Raw genomic sequence first — 20,991 nt, forward strand, 5'->3', positions numbered from 1 at the left:
CCTCTGGCACACAAGTGCTCAATATTTGTCAACATTATTTTTAATTAATCCTCCCAATCCCCATTTTAAATTGGGGCTCAGAGAAGTTGTATCACACCCACAAAATGATAACAGGGATCTTAGCCCAGAGCTGTCCAAGTCCTTGCTAATTCCTACCGTTGGGGGAGGGGTAGTACATACGCGCGGCTTGTTAAAATTTAGTACATTTATTCGTGGAGACAACAAACTGAAATCACTAGTGTGGAAAAAAGCACCTCGAAGTTGGGTATTAGGGCACCAGTGTTATTGCGTAATCCAATGGATTATTCTGGGCGTCAAGTTCTTCATCTGTTAAAGCAGAACTATGTGATCTAGTTTCTTTCCAGTCTTACTATTCTGTGAGTCTATTAGTCTACAGAATTGGTACCTAAAGCCGTTTTTCTTTGCCATTTAAACTCAAGCTCTATCTTCAAAGGAAGCAAAATTCAAGGCGTGTATGCAGAATAACGCACAACTGTATCTAAGAAAGTTGGTTTTATATAAGGGTAGTAGTACCTGGTTCTTCAGCTCTGACAACGTCATCTCTCCCCAAACTGAATCAGGCCTGAATCAGGCCTACTAGGTCTCTCGATTCAGCCCATTCTCCTAGGCATTTAAACCACTTAATTTCTACATGTTCGTCCTATCTGAAAATCCTCAGCAAGATTAGCCTTATACCGCCCCATCCCCCATCCCCACACTGAAAGACGTCTAAACTAGGAGTTTAAGACTTGAAAACTCCGTCAAATGAGAAGAGCCTTTAAAATGTATCTACATTTCCCCCTAAGTAAAAGGAGTATGTTAAAATCATAGTGTTTGTTTCCCCACACCCTAACAAAACACGCAGGATTTTCTTTTGGCAACACTACATGTATGCCCACCCCCTAAAACTCGCTCTCCTTTCCCAATTGGCTAAAGTGCCTGTCACTCCAAGCACTTTTACGCCCCTCCGAGAGCCTCATTCGGGTAAAAACCTTCATCCCGCCCACTCTCCACTCCCTACTCCTCCCTGGAGCTGGTCACTGATTGGTTGGGGCTCCACTCCGCGTGGGGCTGCCTAGGCCACTGCCCCGGCGCCTGCTGGGAGACAAACCAAGGCGCGAGGACAGCTCGAGCTCTTCCCGGTGGCCTCCCCCGCTACGGCGACCCCCCTCCCCCGCTCCGACCGATTGGTCCCCGAAACGGTGGCGGCGGTTTGTGGTCGTTGGTCCCAGGGATTTAGGACCAACATTTGAAGACCCGAAGGGGTGAGGAGGGGATGGGGACAGCGGGGTCACAACCAAACCGCTAGTAACGGCTGGAGACCCCGCCTTCCGGCCGCAAAAGGCCCAGTCCGATACACTGTTACGCCAGATACGCAGTGGGGACTCACGCCCCTCTGGAGGCAGTGTCTGCGGGATTCGCCCTCCTCACTACCCTGCCCCGTCGAGCATAGGGAGGGCTAGAGTCATTGACGCGGTTCCCCAGCCCCAGAGGGCATCCTTTGACCCGATAGCTCTTGCCGTCACAGTTTGCGCCGCGTGGTCCCAGCCGTCCAGTCCCCCAGCTCCAGTTGTCATCGGGGGCCCCTTGGCGGCTCCTTCCGCCCCTCGGGGGCCCTGCCCTCTCTCTGCTTTATTTCCGCTCTTCCCCGACATCTTCCGGCCGCTTCCCACCTGCTGCCCTCCATGTTCTCCTAGCACTGCCTCCGTCGACCGCCACACGTCAAGGGCGTCTGGCCGTTGTGGCGCCCGCGCGTCCCCTGTAGAGCCTTTGGGACGACGTCCGGGGCGTCCCGACTGCTGGGTGAGATTTGGCAATCATGTCGTCGTTTTCATTGAGTTCTAACTGGGATGAGCCTCGAACTTTCCTCTGCCTTTGACTCTTCCTGTTTATTCCCCAAGTGCTCTCTTGTGTGTAGGGTCTTGAACAGTGGAAGGCTGTGGGTGTTTGGGAAAGATAACTGACCCCCTTCTCTCCCGCGACACGCCGCGGCAGGCAGCCATGGACGGTAGTACACGCAGTAGTACCATTTGTGTTTCCTAAAGTCAGATAGTTTTAATTACAAACCTTTTAAATATTTTCTTTGGGGGGGGGGTTCTAGAAAGACCACTGAACGTGATGTCAGGAGACCTGGGATTTAATAATCCTTGCATTGATGTTAATTGTGAGATCCTTGGGGAGCCAGGACCAATTATTTGGGCACCAGTTGCCTTATATGTGAATTTAGTTAATGTTGAAGTTTCTTTAAGCTCTCTCTTTACATTCTTGACAAATAATCTATTGTCTTTATAATAGGCGACGATTCTAATATAGGCCAGTATTGTAGAGGGACTATCAGGAGGAGCTTTTTAAGACTTGGCTTCTCTTTAGAAATCTGTTCGCTTTGTGTTTGATAATGGCGTTAGAACCAGGCAGCAGGATGTGTTCAATGTATAAATAACATATTCACGTGTTGGTAGTATTTTCCTTATTTAAATAACAGGAAGATATTTTCATTTCAAGAATCACTACAATGTATATTTGAGCAGTTGGACAGACTTCCATACAGAGCCTTTCAGAATTAAAGCTCCTTAATCATCTTTAATGATATTCTTTCCAAGGTGCACATATAAAACATTCGTTTTTAAAAATTTGCACCTGTGTGCCATAATGGACATAAAGATGACTATTAGTGCTGCAATTGCTAAATATTAGCAGTGCTTTAGTTTCTGTTTAAGGCACTGCTTTAATTGCTAATTTTCATTTAAGAGGGTAGAATATTGGATTTGAACATTATTGCCAAAGATTATGATACATATCAACGTCTGAAATATAAGCATGTGTATTATTGGATCTGTTATGAGTTAAGAAATATTAATAACAATATGCCCAATTTATGGACTGATATTAAGCCTCCTATTTTTAATGGTGTCATTTTTGTTGTTAAAAAACAGACATGTCGGTTTAAGGAGGGTTTGTGAATACAAATCAAATACTTGATGTAAAATCTGTCCAGATTTGTATATTAATGCTGGGTCGTGTCTTATTTTACTACCTGATTGTTGCTAAAACGAAATCAGTGAGAGAAGAAAATGTGATATCTATGTTCAAATTATAATAGATTTTGGATGAAAGCTTATAGGAGCTTTCCTTTTCCTTTTCCTTTATGTAAGGAATATCACTGTATTATTGTGTAGTAGCATACAAGAATTTTGGTTCTATTGTAGGTGTCTTTATACTAAATTCAAAGAATTTTGTGTTCAATGCAATATTTAAAAAATTGTTAATTAAATAATTAAAAAGTACTCTCTACGGTATTACTAAAAGTTGTGAAACACCCAGTACCAACACTTTTATTCATTATATATTTAACTTCTAGGAATAATGTGTCCTCATTATTTAATAAAAATAATTTAAAATGGAATTGAGCCAATCCATCTATACCCTTTCATTCTGAAATGATGTTAGACTTCTATATCCATATACTTTTGAGTAATCCTCATTTTATGTGGAAAATAAAAGTAGTGCAGTCTGTCACTAAAATGAGTTACCACTTAAAAAAACCTCCATTGACTTGGCAACCATGGTCTCAGCATTCCATACTCAATAACAATTGAACAAATCAGGAATTTAATACCACGTAATTTAAGGAATGCCATAACTAATATGCTTTCTATACAAGTGTTTTAATACTTTAAAAATTAATTTTTTTCACTATTGCAGTTTTTATTTCTATTTATTTTTACATTTTTTTAACGTTTATTTATTTTTGAGACAGAGAGAGACAGAGCATGAACAGGGGAGGAGCAGAGAGAGAGGGAGACACAGAATCGGAAACAGGCTCCAGGCTCTGAGCTGTCAGCACAGAGCCCGACGCGGGGCTCCAACTCACGGACTGTGAGATCGTGACCTGAGCCGAAGTCGGACGCTTAACTGACCAAGCCACCCAGGCGCCCCACTATTGCAGTTTTTAAAAATAAAATTTATAAAATGTTCATTTTCATTTCATAAATTTTTACAGTAATTCATAAGATGAAGGGTCAGTTTTTTTTTTTTTTTTTTTCAACGTTTTTTATTTATTTTTTGGGACAGAGAGAGACACAGCATGAGCGGGGGAGGGGCAGAGAGAGAGGGAGACACAGAATCGGAAACAGGCTCCAGGCTCCGAGCCATCAGCCCAGAGCCTGACGCGGGGCTCGAACTCACGGACTCACGGACCGCAAGATCGTGACCTGGCTGAAGTCGGACGCTTAACCGACTGCGCCACCCAGGTCCCCCGAAGGGTCAGTTTTAAGTAGTTTGAACACAGCTGACACAAATTTCTTTAGATAAGTGATTAATTTTATGTATATTTTGCTAAAATTGTGCTAGTAATTTTTTAATAGTATATTTTCTATTTTGAAAGGCAGTACAAATTTGAAAATTTTTATTTTTGTTAACTTATTACGGTTCTTAAAATTAGTGAAGATATAGTTAGCATTTAAAGCTAAAGGCTTGATTCAAATTGTTACTCGAATATCTATCCTGTGATTGGCTATGCCGTCTTGGCCTACTTAATAGCTTAGAAAATTTTTTCTTTTTAATTTTTCTTCTAATTTTACTTTTGAAACTGAGCTGGAAAGGAATCTTTGAAAGCCCAAAGTTTAGGAAAAAAGATTTATCTGTGAAAACTAGAGTTTATTTATGGTACAGCAGCTTTTAATCTGCCCTTCCCCACTATTTTTTGTATAAATTGTTTGTGTCATTCTCTTGCTTAGGACCCTCCTTCCCTTACTCAGATTCCTTGGGTCAGCAGTACTAATTGAGCCTAGAAGCTTCAGTTGGTATGACAGCTTTGTCATAATGTATAGGGCTGCTATACTTCCTTGGAGTTTTGGTAATTCTCAGATTGATTCTGGAATAGTTTAGAACAAATATTAGGCTGTTTTATGCCTGTTTTAGATTTGATTTTTAATTATCTGAGGTTCTTGATTTCTGACCTTTTTAGAAATGTATTTTGTTAGATTAAATATGGTATTAAAGTTAGATATTTTTGATTTTTGAATTAGAGATGTGTGTATGTTACCTTTGTTTTGAAAGCTTTAAGATAAAACATATTCCTTTCTAAAGAGAGAGTGAGGTTGGTGACTCTTACACTTTCCTAATTTTAAGTTTTTAAAATATTTTGATTGAGATTTCTTTAAATGTACTAAGTCTAGCATATGTTTCTAGTCATTGTATGTTAAAAAGAGTCTTTAATGTGGGGACTGCCATTTGTTTCAACGTGACACCCTAGATAATATAATATCTTTAAAAATACAACTTTAGAGACATGAATTGACCCAAAATACATGTCTGTAAGTAATTGCAGGGGTGGTTTGCATTGCACAAATCGGCCATTTAGAGTAAGCGATGAGTTACAGAAAAACAAAACTATGCATTGATTAAATTCTACATTTTGGGTAAAATGGAAACAGAAGGTATATTTCTCAATTGTTTTATATGTAAGGCAGCATATTAAACTAGTCTTTTTTTTTTTCCTCATCCTTGCAGCATGCTTAAAAAAATATAAATCTCATACTTTCCTATTCTCCACATTGTATCAACTTGATGTCTTTCTTTAGTGTAATGGGACAGTATGATGTCCTATAGGATGTTTAGGCCATTAAGGTCCCTCTGGACTAAATTCTGGAAAAGAGCCAGAGTCAGAGTTTATTGATGTCTGAAGGTTTGAGCCATAGGTCTTTTCAGTTACTAGTTTTGTGACCTTAAGCAAGTCTATTTTAGTTGCTCTTGATTTTCTATGTTTAACATTGGAGGTGGTCTACGGTCCACTTGTAATTCTAATATTTTCTTAGTAGAAAATCTTCCATGATGGTATAGTCAAAGCCAAGTAGAATAAAAACAATCCTAAAGGGAGGAAAAAGGTAGTTATATTATTTAAAATGCTTTTTGTTTGAAAAAGGGAGAGAGAATCTTAAGCAGGCTCCAAACTCCGTGTGGAGCCCAATGTGGAGCTTCATTTCATGACCCTGGAATCTCGACCTGAGTGGAAATCAAGAGTTGGGCACTCAACCGACTGAGCCACCCAGGCACCCCTAAAATGATTTTAATTTTAAAGCAATGATAGAAGGACATTGCCCTTTTTTTTTTTAAAGACAAAAGGCTGAAAGTTGGTTTGGTTAATTAATCTTTATCTCATTGATGGTTCTGATTGTTAAAGAGTACCTTAACTCTTAACAGAATCTGTTAATAACAGATTTATTTATTTATTGGATTTGATGTCACGTAAGTGTGTTCCTGGAGTATAGTGTAAGGTACCCAGCTGACAGTACAGACTTCCTAATTCTGCCATTTAATAAATATGTGAAGCCAGAAAGTTAGAAGAATCTAAAAATGATGGAAAGAGAACAGAGACAGTATCATCATAGTTCATCATAGTAATCATAGTAATCATATATATAATCATCATAGTAATGGACATAGAAGGGGGAATTGAGGAAAAGCTGAACATCTTTTTACCTTCTTTGGAGATGGTCTTTTACAGGATAGCTTTATTATTTAAAAAAACGTTTTTTCAGTATATCACATATACTCTTCAGATGTAAATACGTTGTTAAAAATTAAAACCCCAGTGTTGTTGATAGTATGCTTCATTCAACCATCAGTATCATGCAGCTGTGTAGAACACTGATGGAATCTTTCTCTGTAATTTTGACCACCATACTTGTAAAGGAAAAAGAGGACAGTGAGGGAACCTAGGGAACAAACTGTATCCTGTAAAGAGCAGTTAAGGCAGCATTTTCCAAATAATTTTATAGGCAGTTAATACAGGTAGCAGGGAGAATTAGGGTGTCATGTTGAAATGTTTGAGAAGCAGGAGTTAAAGTTGAAAGGTTTTAACTGAAACTTTTCATCGTCTTAAATATGCTAATGTTTGTTGTGATACTCTTAAGAGAGACGTATAGTGATTCTCAGATGTTATTTAGGTATGGAACACATTTTTGAGGCCTGTTAATAGCTCCTAGAATAGTATTCTAAGGGACATCATTTTAGAAAATGTTGGATTTAAGGAACTGGTAATGTTTAGCTTGAAGAAGAGGAGAAGAATTTTTCAAGTGCAGTTAGATGAAAGAGGCATGTTCAGTGTGGCCAGAAGGATGATATGAGGATCTATTTGTGAAAGTTACAAGGGAAGAAATTATGATCATTATAGGAAAGAGCTTTCTGAAAGAGTTAACCAAGGTTAAGTTGTTCTAGAGAATATGAGTTTCTTGTAAGAATTCAAGAATAAGGTAGGTGACTGCTTTGCACCCATATTGTAAAAGAGAATTGTATATCAGATAGGTGGTTGAATGAGATGATTTATAAGGTTTTTAATAAATTTGAAATTATTTTATTAGAGATTTTCCAAAAATATTTGACTGATTTTTTTCCCCTCTAAGGTAATATAGTTTTAAAAAGTATCATGCTGTAGTTTTTTAAAGAAGCCATAAATATTTGAGTAGTTGTTATAATCATATTTAAAAGAATAACTATTGATCTGAAAAAACCTGGATTCAGGTACTGATTTTGCAACTTATATGGCCTCTGGCAAATCACATCGTTTTTATGAAGATCTCAGATTATTGAATATCAAAAATGAAGGTAATATAAAGTATTCCTTCAGGAGCCCAATATTTAGGCAGACAGGTTTGAATATCTACCCTACCAATTTCCTAGCACTGTAACTTTATCTTAGTCTCAGTTTATTTTTGAAATGGAATAGAATAGTACCTATCTCACAGAGTTATTGTAAGTACTAAATGAAATAATGTATATAAACTGCCTATCATCATGCAGGGTATATAAGGTGCTAAATATATGAATGCAGAAATAGACATAAAATGGAATTTCACAGATTAGGAAAGTAAAGGTAAAGGCTGTAAAGTAATTCATCCAGAGATTTCTTGACTAAGCACTAGAACTCAGGCCTTCTCTTACCCAAGTCCATTATTTTCAATTAAATCACAATGTCCCTCCCTTTCTGTCTCATTCATTGAACATTTATCACATATTAGGGAGTGTACATGGTGGTAGAGATTTGGAAATAAAAAACTAGACCCTTCTTGATATCTGGCAGAGTTTAGGGGGGGAGGTGGTAGAAGGGATTGACAGACCAGCACTCTGAGGTGTGTTCTGTGATAGTAGTATAGAGGAATGCCTAATTTAGCATTGAAAGGGAGAGTCATGGGGTGGTTTTTCTGGAAAATGTTAGGAGTGGGAAAGGCAAAGAGAGTGAGACAGGACTGTGGGAACAAGCTACACAAAGGCTGGTATGTGAGCACTTGGCACATTTGGCAAATGACAAAAAGGTAAGTATTGTTGTTGACATAGAGTAAGAAATGAAGTTGGAGACGTAGGCTGGGCCAGATTAGGAAAGGACCTTTATGGCTTTTTAAAGAGTTTGGATTTTATATGTAAGGGACAATGGAAAACCCCCAAAAAGGCTTCCTGCTTTTAATACAAGTAGCATATGTTCTTGACAGTCACAGAAAAGTGAAACATTAAGGTGCTTTGACTCCTCATTCCTACTTACCAATGGTTAAGTTTTTCTAAAATTTTTGTATGCCTATAAAACGTGTGAATGTATACTTGAGTATCTTCAAACAAAACATTCAGTTGGTAAACCAGTAAATATTGTTCTCTGGCATACTTTTCTCATATATTTCTTAAATATTTTTCCATATCAGCACATGCAGATCTATGATATTCTCTAACAATTGCATAATACTATAATTTTTTAAAGATTTTTTTTAAAGTTATCTATTTTGAGAGAGAGAAAGAGCATGAGCATGCACACACATGCAATCTGGGGAGGGGTGGAGACACTGGGAGAGAGAGAGAGAATCCAAGCAGGGTCTCCATGTGCAGAGCCTGATGCAGGGCTCGATTCCACCATCCATAAGATCATGACCTGAGCTAAAACCAAGAGTCAGATGCTTAACCGACTGAGCCACCCAGGTGCCCCACTATACCATAATTTTTTAATCAGTACTCTCTGTGTAGACAACTAAATATTTTTCTAGATTTTTGCTTTTATATACAATGTTTCAGTCCACATCTTGTGCATGTATTTTTGCATACTTGTGCAACTATATCTGTAGGTTAATTTTTTAGTAATTACTGTTTATATACATTTTAGATTTTGATAAATATTGCCAAATTTCCCTTTAAAAAGATAATTCCAATTTAATATGTACCTGCCAACAGTATATGAAGTCCTGGTAAGGATTTTTCTGTTAGACCCATCATCCAGCAAAAAATTATTGAGTATTTACTGTGCACCAAACACTGTATGGATAATAAGGAAAGTATTCAAGGCAGATGGGATCCCTGCCCTTATGCAGCCCAGAATTAAAAAGATAGAAAGTCGGCAGGTGTTTTGTTTGGTCTGTATAGTTTTTGTTACTGTTTTTATATTTGAAGTAATTTTCAGTTTGTTTTATTTTGTCTTTCTGACTATGCAGTACTCTGTTTTCAAGGAGCCGCGAGCCTCTTGTAGAGATATTGCTCCTGAAAATGAAGGCTTGAAACATAAGACACCTAACTGGATGATGATGATAATACTGTTTTCTGGGTTATAAATCCTTTGAAGGCAGCTTCTATGCTTTCACTCTCTGTACTAAATTTTGGAAGGGATGGTAAAAGCCACATGGTCCAGTAGTGCACCCTTTGCTTGAATCTCTACAGCATGTTTAGCCCATGTTTGAATACTTTCATTTGGTAGGAAGTTACCTTCCTATAGTATGTTCTATAGGTATACTGTGTACTATACCTGTATAGTACACACACACACACACACACACACACACACACACACGCACCCCACATCTTTTTTATCCATTCTTCTATCAGTGGGCACCTAGGTTGCTTCCTTATCGTTGTTATTATAAATAATGCTGCAGTGAACATAGAGGCATGTGTATCTTTTTAAATTAGCGTTTTTGTTTTCTTCAGGTAAATACCCAGTACTGGAATTACGGATCATACAGTAGTTCTATTTTTAAGTTTTTGAGGAACCTTCCTACTGTTTTCCACAGTGGCTGCACCAGTTTACACTTAACACCAGTTTTGCAGTTTTCGTGGTAAATTCAGCTCTTTGGTTCTCAGATTTTAAACATTGAGATTTCACATAAAAATCTGCCATTTCTGGCTTCTCTCTTTAAAATTGGAAAATGTGGCATAACTGGGCAAACAGGATTTGAAGATGGAAACAGTTTATTAGAATTGAGTCGTCATTGCCGTTTTCAGATGGTGCATAGCACTTCTTAGAGTCTTGTTTTTGGCCTTTATGCTCATTTAACATTTCTTCCCAGGGCCTTGTAGGCATTCGAGTTGGTCATTTAGTGGATACAAAAACTCACTGTGTTCAAAGCTGAACTCTGATCTTATCCCTAAAATCTGTTCTAGCTCCGCCTTCCTCATCTTTCTGCTTCTCATTGCTCTAGCGAGTACTTTGGTGTTATCCTTGACTTCTCTGTTTATCTTCCAATCCATATCTAGTCTATCAGAAAATTCTGTTAGGTATATCTTTAAAATGTATCTGATATCAGAGACTACTTCTTTTCCCCTTCATCACCCTCTCTGGTCCATGCCACCATCATTTCTCACCTGAGTTTTAGTTGTAGTCTTCTCTTTGGTCTCCCTGCTGCCACCTTTGCTCTTCTTTTCTTTCTTTCTTTCTTTCTTTCTTTCTTTCTTTCTTTCTTTTCTTTCTTTCTTTCTTTCTTTCTTTCTTTCTTTCTTTCTTTCTCTCTCTCTCTCTTTCTTTCTTTCTTTCTTTCTTTCTTTCTTTCTTTCTTTCTTTCTTTTTAAAGTTTTTATTTTTAAATAATCCCTACCTGCAACGTGGGGCTCAAACTCATGACCCTGAAATCAGGAATCTTATGCTCTACCAACTGAGCCAGCCAGGCACCCCACTTCTTTTGCCTTTCCGCTATAATAGCCAAATGATCCTTTTAAAAGGAAAGATGATAGTTCTCCTGTGTTCAAGAATCTGTGGTGGCTCTTCATTTAACCTAGAATAAAAGCCAAAGTCCTTCGTTACCTGACTTACAAGGTCTGTGTCATGTGGCAGCTTATTACCTCTCTGATTTTATCTCCTACTATTCTTATTGTCTTCCTGGCTTTGCCGTACCAATCCCCTTGCTGTACCTTTTGTGTGTCATGCACACTTCTACCTTGTACCTTTGTCCTCCTTTTTCTATTTGTGTGAAGTGCTCTTCCCAAATAACTGCATAGGTAGGTTTCTTAATTCTTTGCTCAAATGTTGCCTTCTTATTGAGGTTAGTACTAGTTATTTATTTATTATTTATTTAAAATGTATTTATTTTATTTTGAGAGAGAGCTAGGGAGAGTACAAGTAGGGGAGGGGCAGAGTGAGAGGGAGAGAGAGAATCCCAAGCAGGTTCCATGTTGTCAGTACAGAACCTGATGTGGGGCTCGATCTCACAAACCGTGAGATCATGACCTGAGCTGAAATCAAGACTGGGTCAGTTAACCAAATGTGCCACCCAGGCGCCCCATAGCTATCCTCTTTAAAATTGCACCCTGTCTTCTGTTTTCTGTTAATCCCTTCCATGTGCCCTATCCCTGCCCCCCAAGCCCCCACATTACCTTTTAACATATATTACTTACTTATTACTTTAATTATTGCTTGTTTTCTTCCACTGGCTAACAGGCTATGCCAGGGAGGGGTTTCGCTCTTTTATTTACTGATGTATCCCAGACATAAGGAATAGTACCAGCACACAGTTGGTACTCAGCAAACATTTGTTGAACAAGTGAATGAATCTGAGTTTGCAATCCCTGGTCTGCTGTTTGTGTTTTTCTTATTATTTTATTAATTTATTAGACAATATTTTATTAGAAATTAAATTTATTTATTTTTGTATATTAAATAGTAAATACATTTATAGTGCTTATATCCAAAATACTGTTTTAAGCCCTTTCTCCATAATCCTGACAACAACACTCACTATGAGGTAGAAATTCTTATTATCTACTTTATAGGGACAAATAAACTGAAGCCAAACTTGCCCAAAGTCAGAGTTAGTAAGGGGGAGAACCAGGATTTGCCTTTAAGCCATTATTTAGATACTTGAATTTGCTTTTAATTATGACACCATGCTGCCCTTTTTTTATTTTGAAAGTAGCCTTAAATATGTGTGTTGCAGATCCTTTTTCCCTGTTTATAATTTTCTGTCTTGGTTTTGTTCTTTTTGCCTTCCAAGATGATAGTTAATATTTATGTAGTAAAAAATAATACAGTAATATTTTCCTTTGAGGCTCTTTTGTTCATTTTCTAGAAAGGCCTTTTGATTCTAAGATTAAAACATAAGAGTACTCATTTTTCCCCTTAGTTTTGATTTGTATTCACAACTTAAGATGATCAGATATCACCTCAACAGCATCATGGAGATTTTGTTTGCAGGGCACAAGACTAAAGCCTGTAACAACAGTTAGGAATCTAGTACTGGTTCCAGTAACACATAATTGAGAACAGGCTGTGGGGATGGACAGGAAAAGATTGATTTCAAGGTCTGTTCAGAGGTAAAATATGCAGGTGTTTGTGACTGAATCAAAGGAAGACTCTGGGTTAACTCACATTGTGAAACTCTGTGATAGTTTGTAGGAGATGGGAGTATGTTTGTTGTGGTTTGTTTATTGGTTGAATGGAAGAATTGATGGAGATGTAAAACAGGAAGGAACTTAAACAGGTTTAGAAGTTAAAATGACATTGAGTTTTGGATATGTTGAATTCAGGATGCCTGTTGAATATCTCATTCTCAATACATTCATTAGGCAGGTTGATAAATGAATCTTAGCTTCATAAAGAAAACTGGGCTAGTAAGTTTAAGGAAATTAGGTAGATGGCAGGTAGAAACTATATGGGTCCAGGAGCTACTTTCTTGCCTCATTTTCTTCAGAATTACTCCATTGAATGCAATATAATAGCTTGGAAAGAGCTTTAAAGACTAAAAAGATTGTGTGTGTATAGTGTGTGCGATATAAATGTGTTTGTAGCTATATTCACCGCTCAGAAAACATTTTGCAACTAGGAAGGACTGTAGAAGTCACATGACTAAGGTGTATTAATTTATAATTTCTGCATATTCCACTTGCATGAAAGTCAATTTGGGTGCTTCTTCGTTTTTTGAGGGACTTTTTAAGGTAATGTTGCGGCAAAAGGTATGTCAAAATCATTTTCTTGGCAGGAGGGGATATTTAGCATCAGGCAGACCTGGAATTGAATTCTGTCTGCCGCTTTCTGGCTCTGTGATCTTGGATAATTTCTTTGTTAGCCTGCGTTTTTTCATCTGTGGAAATAGTATTTTCTTTTAGCAAAGTTGAGACTCTCTTTTAGTAGTTGTATAAACTAGAGGTAATGTGTAGAAATTCCATGGCTTTATAATAGGCTACTAAATAAACTGAACTTCTGAGTCTTATTCTCAGCCTGTTTCTTTCTATCTGGTGTCATACTTTTGTTCTGAAATCAGTTACTGTAAAGATAAATATCTGGATTTTAAGCTATCGTTATTCATAGATGTTAGTGATTTTAAAGGTTCCAATATATGCATAAAATTAGCATTTGTGTTAATATTCATTAAGGCTATCAGATAGGCAGTGTTATTATCCTCATTTTATTTATTTTTAAAACTTTTTTTAATGTTTATTTGAGACAGAGTGAGAGCAAGTTGTGGAGGGGCAGAGAGAACAGAGAGAAAGAATCCCAAGCAAGCTCTGTGCTGCCAGCACAGAGTCCAACGTGGGCTTCATCTCAGAGACCATGAGATCATGACCTGAGCCGAAATCAAGAATTGGCACCTTAAATGACTGAGCCACCCGGGTGCCCTATTATTCACATTTTAAAGATGAGGAAATTAAGATACAGAAGGGCTAAGTAACTTACTGAAAATTATAGCTGGTAAGCAAAAAAGGATTTGAATCCAGGCAGTCTGGCTTCAGAGCTGTTGTGCTATATTAAGTACTAGTGAGTATAACTACAGTGACAGTTTCACTTACTTTAGAGCAGTGATTCTTTGGTGATGTCTTCTGCATTCCTATCCTCTATCCACTGTAGAGATGCAGATACTCTTCCCTAGATATGTGTCTACCATATCGCACCCCCTGCCCACACAACCTTTGAGAAAATGCACAAAATGTTTCTGAAAAAATCAAAAACAGTGTGGGTGTGTGAAAAGTTAAGATGTGCTCCTCTCTAGTATTAATCAGAACTAACCTTTATTTGGCCTTAGGTAATTCTAACAAGACTTTTACATCATTGCCTCACTGAATCCTAACAGCAACCTTGCAATAAGTTATATTGGTACTCCCATTTAAAAAAAAATTTTTTTTACTCTTTATTTATTAGAGAGAGACAGAGAGAGAGAGAGACAGAGAGAGACAACATGAGTGGGGGAAGGGCAGAGAGAGAGGGAGACACAGAATCCTTAGCAGGCTCCAGGCTCTGAGTTGTTGGCATAGAGCCCAATGTGGGGCTTGAACTCAGGAACTGCAAAATCATGACCTGAGCTGAAGATGGATGCTTAACTGACTGAGCCACCCAGGCGCCCCGGTACTCCCATTTTATAATAAGCAAGGAAACAATGAGCTGATCAAGTTTCCACAGCTAGAAAATGGCAGAACTAAGTGTGAAATTGAGGTGCTGGGGGTAAAAATTTCATACTTTTTGAAATGCTGTGCTACAGTGACTTAGTTTCCATTTATAATTACCAAAGTTCTGTTGAAAGCCAAAATGGCTTTCCCAGTGCATTTCCCAGACTGTGGATTTTAATTTTTGTATTTGTTCATAGTAATACCAAAGGAGAGAGACGTATAATTAAGAAACAGAAAAAAATAATCTTTAGGATCAATGTGAATTTTCTGATAACCTAACGACATTGTAATTAAGTTCATTTAAAAAAACTAAAAACACATATGGTCAGCAGAGATCTCAGGTTCTTTCTAGTTCCTGCCTACCCACCGATGTAATTCTTAAGCTGCTGCTAGTTGGAAAACACAGTAGTTCCTGTTTCTGCTCGGAGGACAAGTGGTTGTGATAACCTACGTTCTTTAGTAGCTTCTTTTAGGAACAGGGACTGGTTTGAAATTCTGTTTACTTACTCCAAGCGTCTGTTCAATTTCTGATAACTTTTGGAGTTCTTAGAGATTGCTGACAACATGAGCTATATTGGCATTAGGCTACATTTATCTGAGAATTGTAAGGCACAGTAAAATCCAGTTGGCCTGTATGATAAAATAAACCTTGGGCCATATAGATCAGCAGTGATAATGTATTCACTGATGGCAGTATATTTGTTTTGTTACTCCTTCTGCTTTCTTTTCTCTTCTCTAACCCCTTCTCATTTATTTGTGTTTTTTTCTCTTTTTTACTTTTGCCTCCCTTTGTTGTAGCTTACGCCTTCTAAAGGTACTGCTTAATTGATCAGTGACATTAAATGGAATTTCTAGCTTCTGCTGTAGAGCAGGACTTAGTGGGCAAGACCACAGTGATCATCAGATGTTAGCAGCCACACTGTTTTTGGTTGTGTCCTAGAGGACTCCTTCATAGATTCCTGGTGCTCTGTCATAAACACTGTTTTTTGAATTTTGTTTTAGGAATTGCAACCATGAATGAAGAAAACATAGATGGAATAAATGGATGCAGTAAAGTCAGAACTGGTACTCAGAATGAAGCAGCATTACTTGCTTTGATGGAAAAGACTGGTTACAACATGGTTCAAGAAAATGGGCAAAGGAAATTTGGTGGTCCTCCTCCAGGTGTGGATGTATTTATGTTCAAAAAATTGTATCTTTAATGTACATTAGGTGCATATATCATTAGTATCAGTTTTTTTTTCTTATAACTGCTTTAAGACCTTAGTAATCACTTTTATAGTTGTGAGGGGAAAGAGGTATTATATATGTGATGCGCATATAATAATGCGTAATATTATAGGTATTATGCATGTTTGACCTTTACATTTTTTTCAACTCTGCTCTTGGTTAAGAAACAGCTGAGAAGGAAGTTGGGTGTTTTTTTTTTTTTCTCAAAATTTTATTAAATTCTAGTTAGTTAACATATAGTGTAATATTGGTTTCATGAGTAGAATTTAATGATTTATCATTTACATGTAACAAACACCAAGTGCTTAACACAAGTGCCCTCCTTAATACCTATCACCTATTTAGCCCATCCTCCCCAACCTCCCCTCCAGCAACCTTCAGTTTGTTCTCTATAGTTAAGAGTCTCTTGTGGTCTGCTTCCCTCTCTTTTTTCCCCCTCCCCTATGTCCATCTGTTTTATTTCTTAAATTCTACATGTGAGTGAAATCATACGGCATTTGTTTATTTCACTTAGCATAATATGCTCTAGCTCTATCCACATCATTGCAAATGGCAAGATTTCATTCTTTTTGATGGCTGAATAATATTCCATTATATATATGCGCGCGCACACACACACACACACCCACACACCCACACACACACACCCACACACCATATCTTCTTTATCCATTCATCAGCTGATGGACATTTGGGCTCTTTCCATAATTTGGCTATCATTGACAATGCTTCTTTAAACATCGGGGTGCATGTGCCCCTTCGAATCAGTATTTTTGTATCTTTTAGGTAAGTACCCAGTAGTGCAATTGCTGGGTTGTAGGGTAGTTCTATTTTTAACTTTTGAGGAACCTCTGTACTGTTTTCCAGAGTGGATGCACTACTTTGCATTCCCATCAGCAGTGCAAGAGGGTTCCTTTTTCTTCACATCCTTGTCAACATGTGTTGTTTCCTATGTTGTTAATTTTAGCCATTCTGACGGACGTGAGGTGGTATCTCATTGTAGTTTTGATTTGTATTTCCCTGATGATTAGTGATGTTGAGCATCTTTTCATATGTCTGTTGGCCATTTGGATGTCTTCTTTAGAGAAGTGTCTGTTCATGTCTTCCACTTGTTTATTAACTGGATTATTTGTTTTTTGGGTGTTGAGTTTGATAAGCTCTTTATAGATTTTGGATACTAACCCTTTATCTGATATGTCATTTGCAAATATCTTCTTCCATTCCATAGGTTGCTTTTTGTTGATGGTTTCCTTCACTGTGCTTTTTATCTTGATGAAGTCCTAGTCATTCATTTTTGCTTTTGTTACCCTTGCCTCTGGAGACCTGTCTAGTAAGAAGTTTCTACAGCCAAAGTCACAGAGGTTATTGCCTGTGTTCTCCTTTAGGATTTTGATGGGTTTCCTGTCTCACATTTAGGTCTTTCATCCATTTTGAATTTATTTTTGTGTATAGAGTAAGAAAGTGGTCTAGTTTCATTCTTTTGTATGATGTTGTCCAGTTTTTCAAACACCATTTATTGAAGAGACTATCTTTTGTCCATCCGATATTCTTTCCTGCTTTGTTGAAGATTAGTTGACTATATAGTTGTGGGTCCATTTCTGGATTTTTTGTTCTGTTCCATTGATCTACATGTCTGTTTTTGTGCTGGTACCATACTGTCTTGATGACTACAGCTTTGTAACAGAGCTTGAAGTCTGAATTGTTATACTTCAGCTTTTTCTTTTTAAGATTGCTTTGGCTATTTGGCGTTTTTTGTGGTTCTGTACAAATTTTAAGATTGTTTGTTTTAGCTCTGTGAAAAATGCTGGTGGTATTTTGATAGGGATTTTATTAAATATGTAGATTGCTTTGAGGGGCGCCTGGATGGCTCAGTCGGTTAAGCGTCCGACTTCGGCTCAGGTCATGATCTCGTGGTCTGTGAGTTCGAGCCCCGTGTTGCGCTCTGTGCTGATAGCTCAGAGCCTGGAGCCTGTTTCAGATTCTGTGTCTCTTTCTCTCTCTGACCCTTCCCTGTTCATGCTCTGTCTCTCTCTGTCTCAAAAATAAATAAATATTAAAAAATAAAAATAAAAAAAAATTGTAGATTGCTTTGGGTAGTGTGAACATTTTAACAAAATTTTTCTTCCAATCCATGAGCATGGAATGCTTTTCCATTTCTTTGTGTCCTCTTTAATTTCTTTCATAAGTGTTCTATAGTTTTCAGTGCACAGGTCTTTCATCTCTTTGCTTAGGTTTATTCCTTGGTATCTTATGGTTTTTGGTGCAATTGTAAATGGGCCTGTACCTTGATTTTTTTTCTGCTTCTTCATTTTTGGTGTACAGAAATGCAACAGATTTCTGTATGTTGATTTTATATCCTGTGTCTTCGCTGAATTTGTGTATCAGTTCTAGCAGTGTCTTGGTGGAGTCTTTTAGGTTTTCTAGATGGGTTTATAAAGAAGTCAGGTTTGGGTTACTGGGGAAAAGAGTATTCTAGCTATTAAAGGAGAGGTCATTTGGGGAGGATTTTGAAAGAGCAGTGAGTACAGGAGTGGTGTTTATACTAGAGGCAAACCAGATGCAAACAGCTAAATAAATATGTTTTGCCTTTCTACTAGTAGCCAGTGCTGTTTCTTTGCTCAGCACCCTCCCATTAGCTTTCTATCACACTTAAAATAAAATCTTGGCCTCTGACTACCACTTGAATATTGCTTCAAGTACGTTAGTCATACAGGCCCATGTGCTCGTTGTTGTTCTAATGTGTAAAGCTCTTGCTTTCTTCGTAATGATATATTCTCAAAGCTTATTCCCTCATTTCATTCAGGTCTCTGCTTTAAACCTCATGTGTTCAGAGGAGATTTACCTGACTGCTAAAAGTATCAACTCTTTTCTGGCTTTTTCTTCATAGCCTTTATCAGTTATTGTTTATGTTCTCTGTTGAATATATATGCCTTATGAGGGAAGGGTCTTCTGTTTTGTGCACTGTTGTATCCTCAACATCTAGAGTAGTGCACAGTACATAGGAGGCACTGTAAATTTGTGGAATGACTGAATCATTGAATGGTGTATCAAAATATCTTATTAGAATTTATTTTTGTCTTTTAGGTTGGGAAGGTCCACCTCCACCTAGAGGCTGTGAAGTTTTTGTAGGAAAAATACCTCGTGATATGTATGAAGATGAGTTAGTTCCTGTATTTGAAAGAGCTGGAAAGATATATGAATTTCGACTTATGATGGAATTTAGTGGTGAAAACCGCGGTTATGCTTTTGTGATGTACACTACAAAAGACGAAGCGCAATTAGCCATCAGAATTCTTAATAATTATGAGATTCGACCAGGGAAGTTTATTGGTGTGTGTGTAAGCTTGGATAATTGCAGGCTATTTATTGGAGCTATTCCTAAGGAAAAGAAGAAAGAAGAAATTTTGGATGAAATGAAGAAAGTTACAGAAGGAGTTGTAGATGTCATTGTTTATCCAAGTGCAACTGATAAGACCAAAAATCGTGGTTTTGCATTTGTTGAATATGAATCTCACAGAGCTGCTGCTATGGCTAGGAGAAAACTAATCCCAGGTAAACTTGACCTTTTAAAATTTACTTTTTCGTATTAGTCTTATTATAAATATGGAAAAATGACAGCATTTCTTAGTTCGATATTTTGAAACTGTGTAATGCCCTTAAAGAGGTATAGAGATATTTTGTATAAGGAAGTAAAATAAATGCTTCTAAAAGACAAGAAGTTGCTCCTATCTTCTAAATGACAAGAAGAGTCATTATCTATAATAATATACTAATTTACTGAATGTATACACTTTTATTGTTGTTTGATGAAAATTCAAAGGATAGTACCTATAATTCTTCTGATAAAGGTCTATTTTTGAAGTGTATTTGTTCTTTTTCTCTTAAATTTGTTCTGTTTGCTCTTAAAATGAATTCTGTAAGTTCTGGCTGGATTGCCGTAGTAAAAACTTTCATGTGACTTTCTTGTGAGAAACTAATGTTTACTACTACTGATGGGTATTTGAGTTCCTGATTCTTTGGAGAAAATTTTACTTAATAGTTTTTGACTTTTAGTTGTTTTAACTGTCTTCAGGGTAATTTATTCTCTTTTACAGGTACATTCCAACTATGGGGCCATACCATTCAGGTAGATTGGGCTGACCCAGAGAAAGAGGTTGACGAGGAAACAATGCAGAGAGTTAAAGTTCTCTATGTAAGAAATTTAATGATCTCAACTACAGAGGAAACAATTAAAGCAGAATTCAACAAATTCAAACCTGGTGCAGTTGAACGAGTAAAGAAACTTAGAGATTATGCTTTTGTTCACTTTTTCAACCGAGAAGATGCAGTGGCTGCTATGTCTGTTATGAATGGAAAATGCATTGATGGAGCAAGTATTGAGGTAACACTGGCAAAACCAGTAAATAAAGAAAGCACTTGGAAACAGCACCTTAATGGCCAGATTAGCCCTAATTCTGAAAACTTGATTGTGTTTGCTAACAAAGAAGAGAGCCACCCAAAAACTCTGGGCAAGCCACCAACTCTTCCAGCTCGTCTCAATGGTCAGCATAGCCCAAGTCCTCCTGAAATCGAAAGATGCACTTATCCATTTTTTCCTGGAATAAAGCTTACTCCAATTAGTATGTATTCTTTAAAATCCAATCATTTCAATTCTGCAGTAATGCATTTGGATTATTACTGCAACAAAAATAATTGGGCACCACCAGAATATTATTTATATTCAACAACAAGTCAAGATGGGAAAGTACTCTTGGTATATAAAATTGTTATTCCTGCTATTGCAAATGGATCCCAGAGTTATTTTATGCCTGACAAACTCTGTACTACCTTAGAAGATGCAAAGGAACTGGCAGCCCAGTTTACGCTACTTCATTTGGGTAAGTTTAAAAATACTTTAAATAATATTGTACAGTATGAAATTAGGAAATACTATTATTATAAATTATTTTGAACTCAACAGTGATATTTAACATACATTTTACTTCAGTTTTATGAATTCATGGTACATTTTGTTGAGACTTTTCTCCTGTATAATATTTCTGTATTTAGCTTTTTAAACTTTAGTTAGGGGAAAATTTGGTTTTGATTCACTTTATAGAGTTCATGATCCTATTTCATTAATTTATTGTTTTTGTAATAACT

General features: G+C 37.2%; 1 protein-coding gene across 6 annotated transcripts in view; it reads left to right on the forward strand.

Moving 5' to 3' along the window:
* The first annotated feature begins 1,128 nt into the window (after positions 1–1,128).
* The window catches only part of RBM46 (RNA binding motif protein 46), a 49,227-nt gene continuing 29,364 nt past the window's right edge, over positions 1,129–20,991 (forward strand). For 5 of the 6 annotated variants that reach the window (XR_009616123.3, XR_009616124.3, XM_060653931.2 and 2 more), the window contains exons 1-4: positions 1,274–1,803; positions 15,622–15,783; positions 18,934–19,401; positions 19,944–20,726. Coding sequence is in view for 4 of the 6 variants with exons in the window: in XM_060653931.2 (XP_060509914.1) it covers positions 15,633–15,783; positions 18,934–19,401; positions 19,944–20,726 (1,402 nt within the window). In the remaining 2 variants the exon portion in view is untranslated. The other variant, XM_060653932.2, reaches the window with a different exon arrangement.

This window comes from Panthera onca, chromosome B1, assembly GCF_046562875.1.
Source record: "Panthera onca isolate mPanOnc1 chromosome B1, mPanOnc1 haplotype 2, whole genome shotgun sequence".
NCBI classification, from domain to species: domain Eukaryota; kingdom Metazoa; phylum Chordata; class Mammalia; order Carnivora; family Felidae; genus Panthera; species Panthera onca.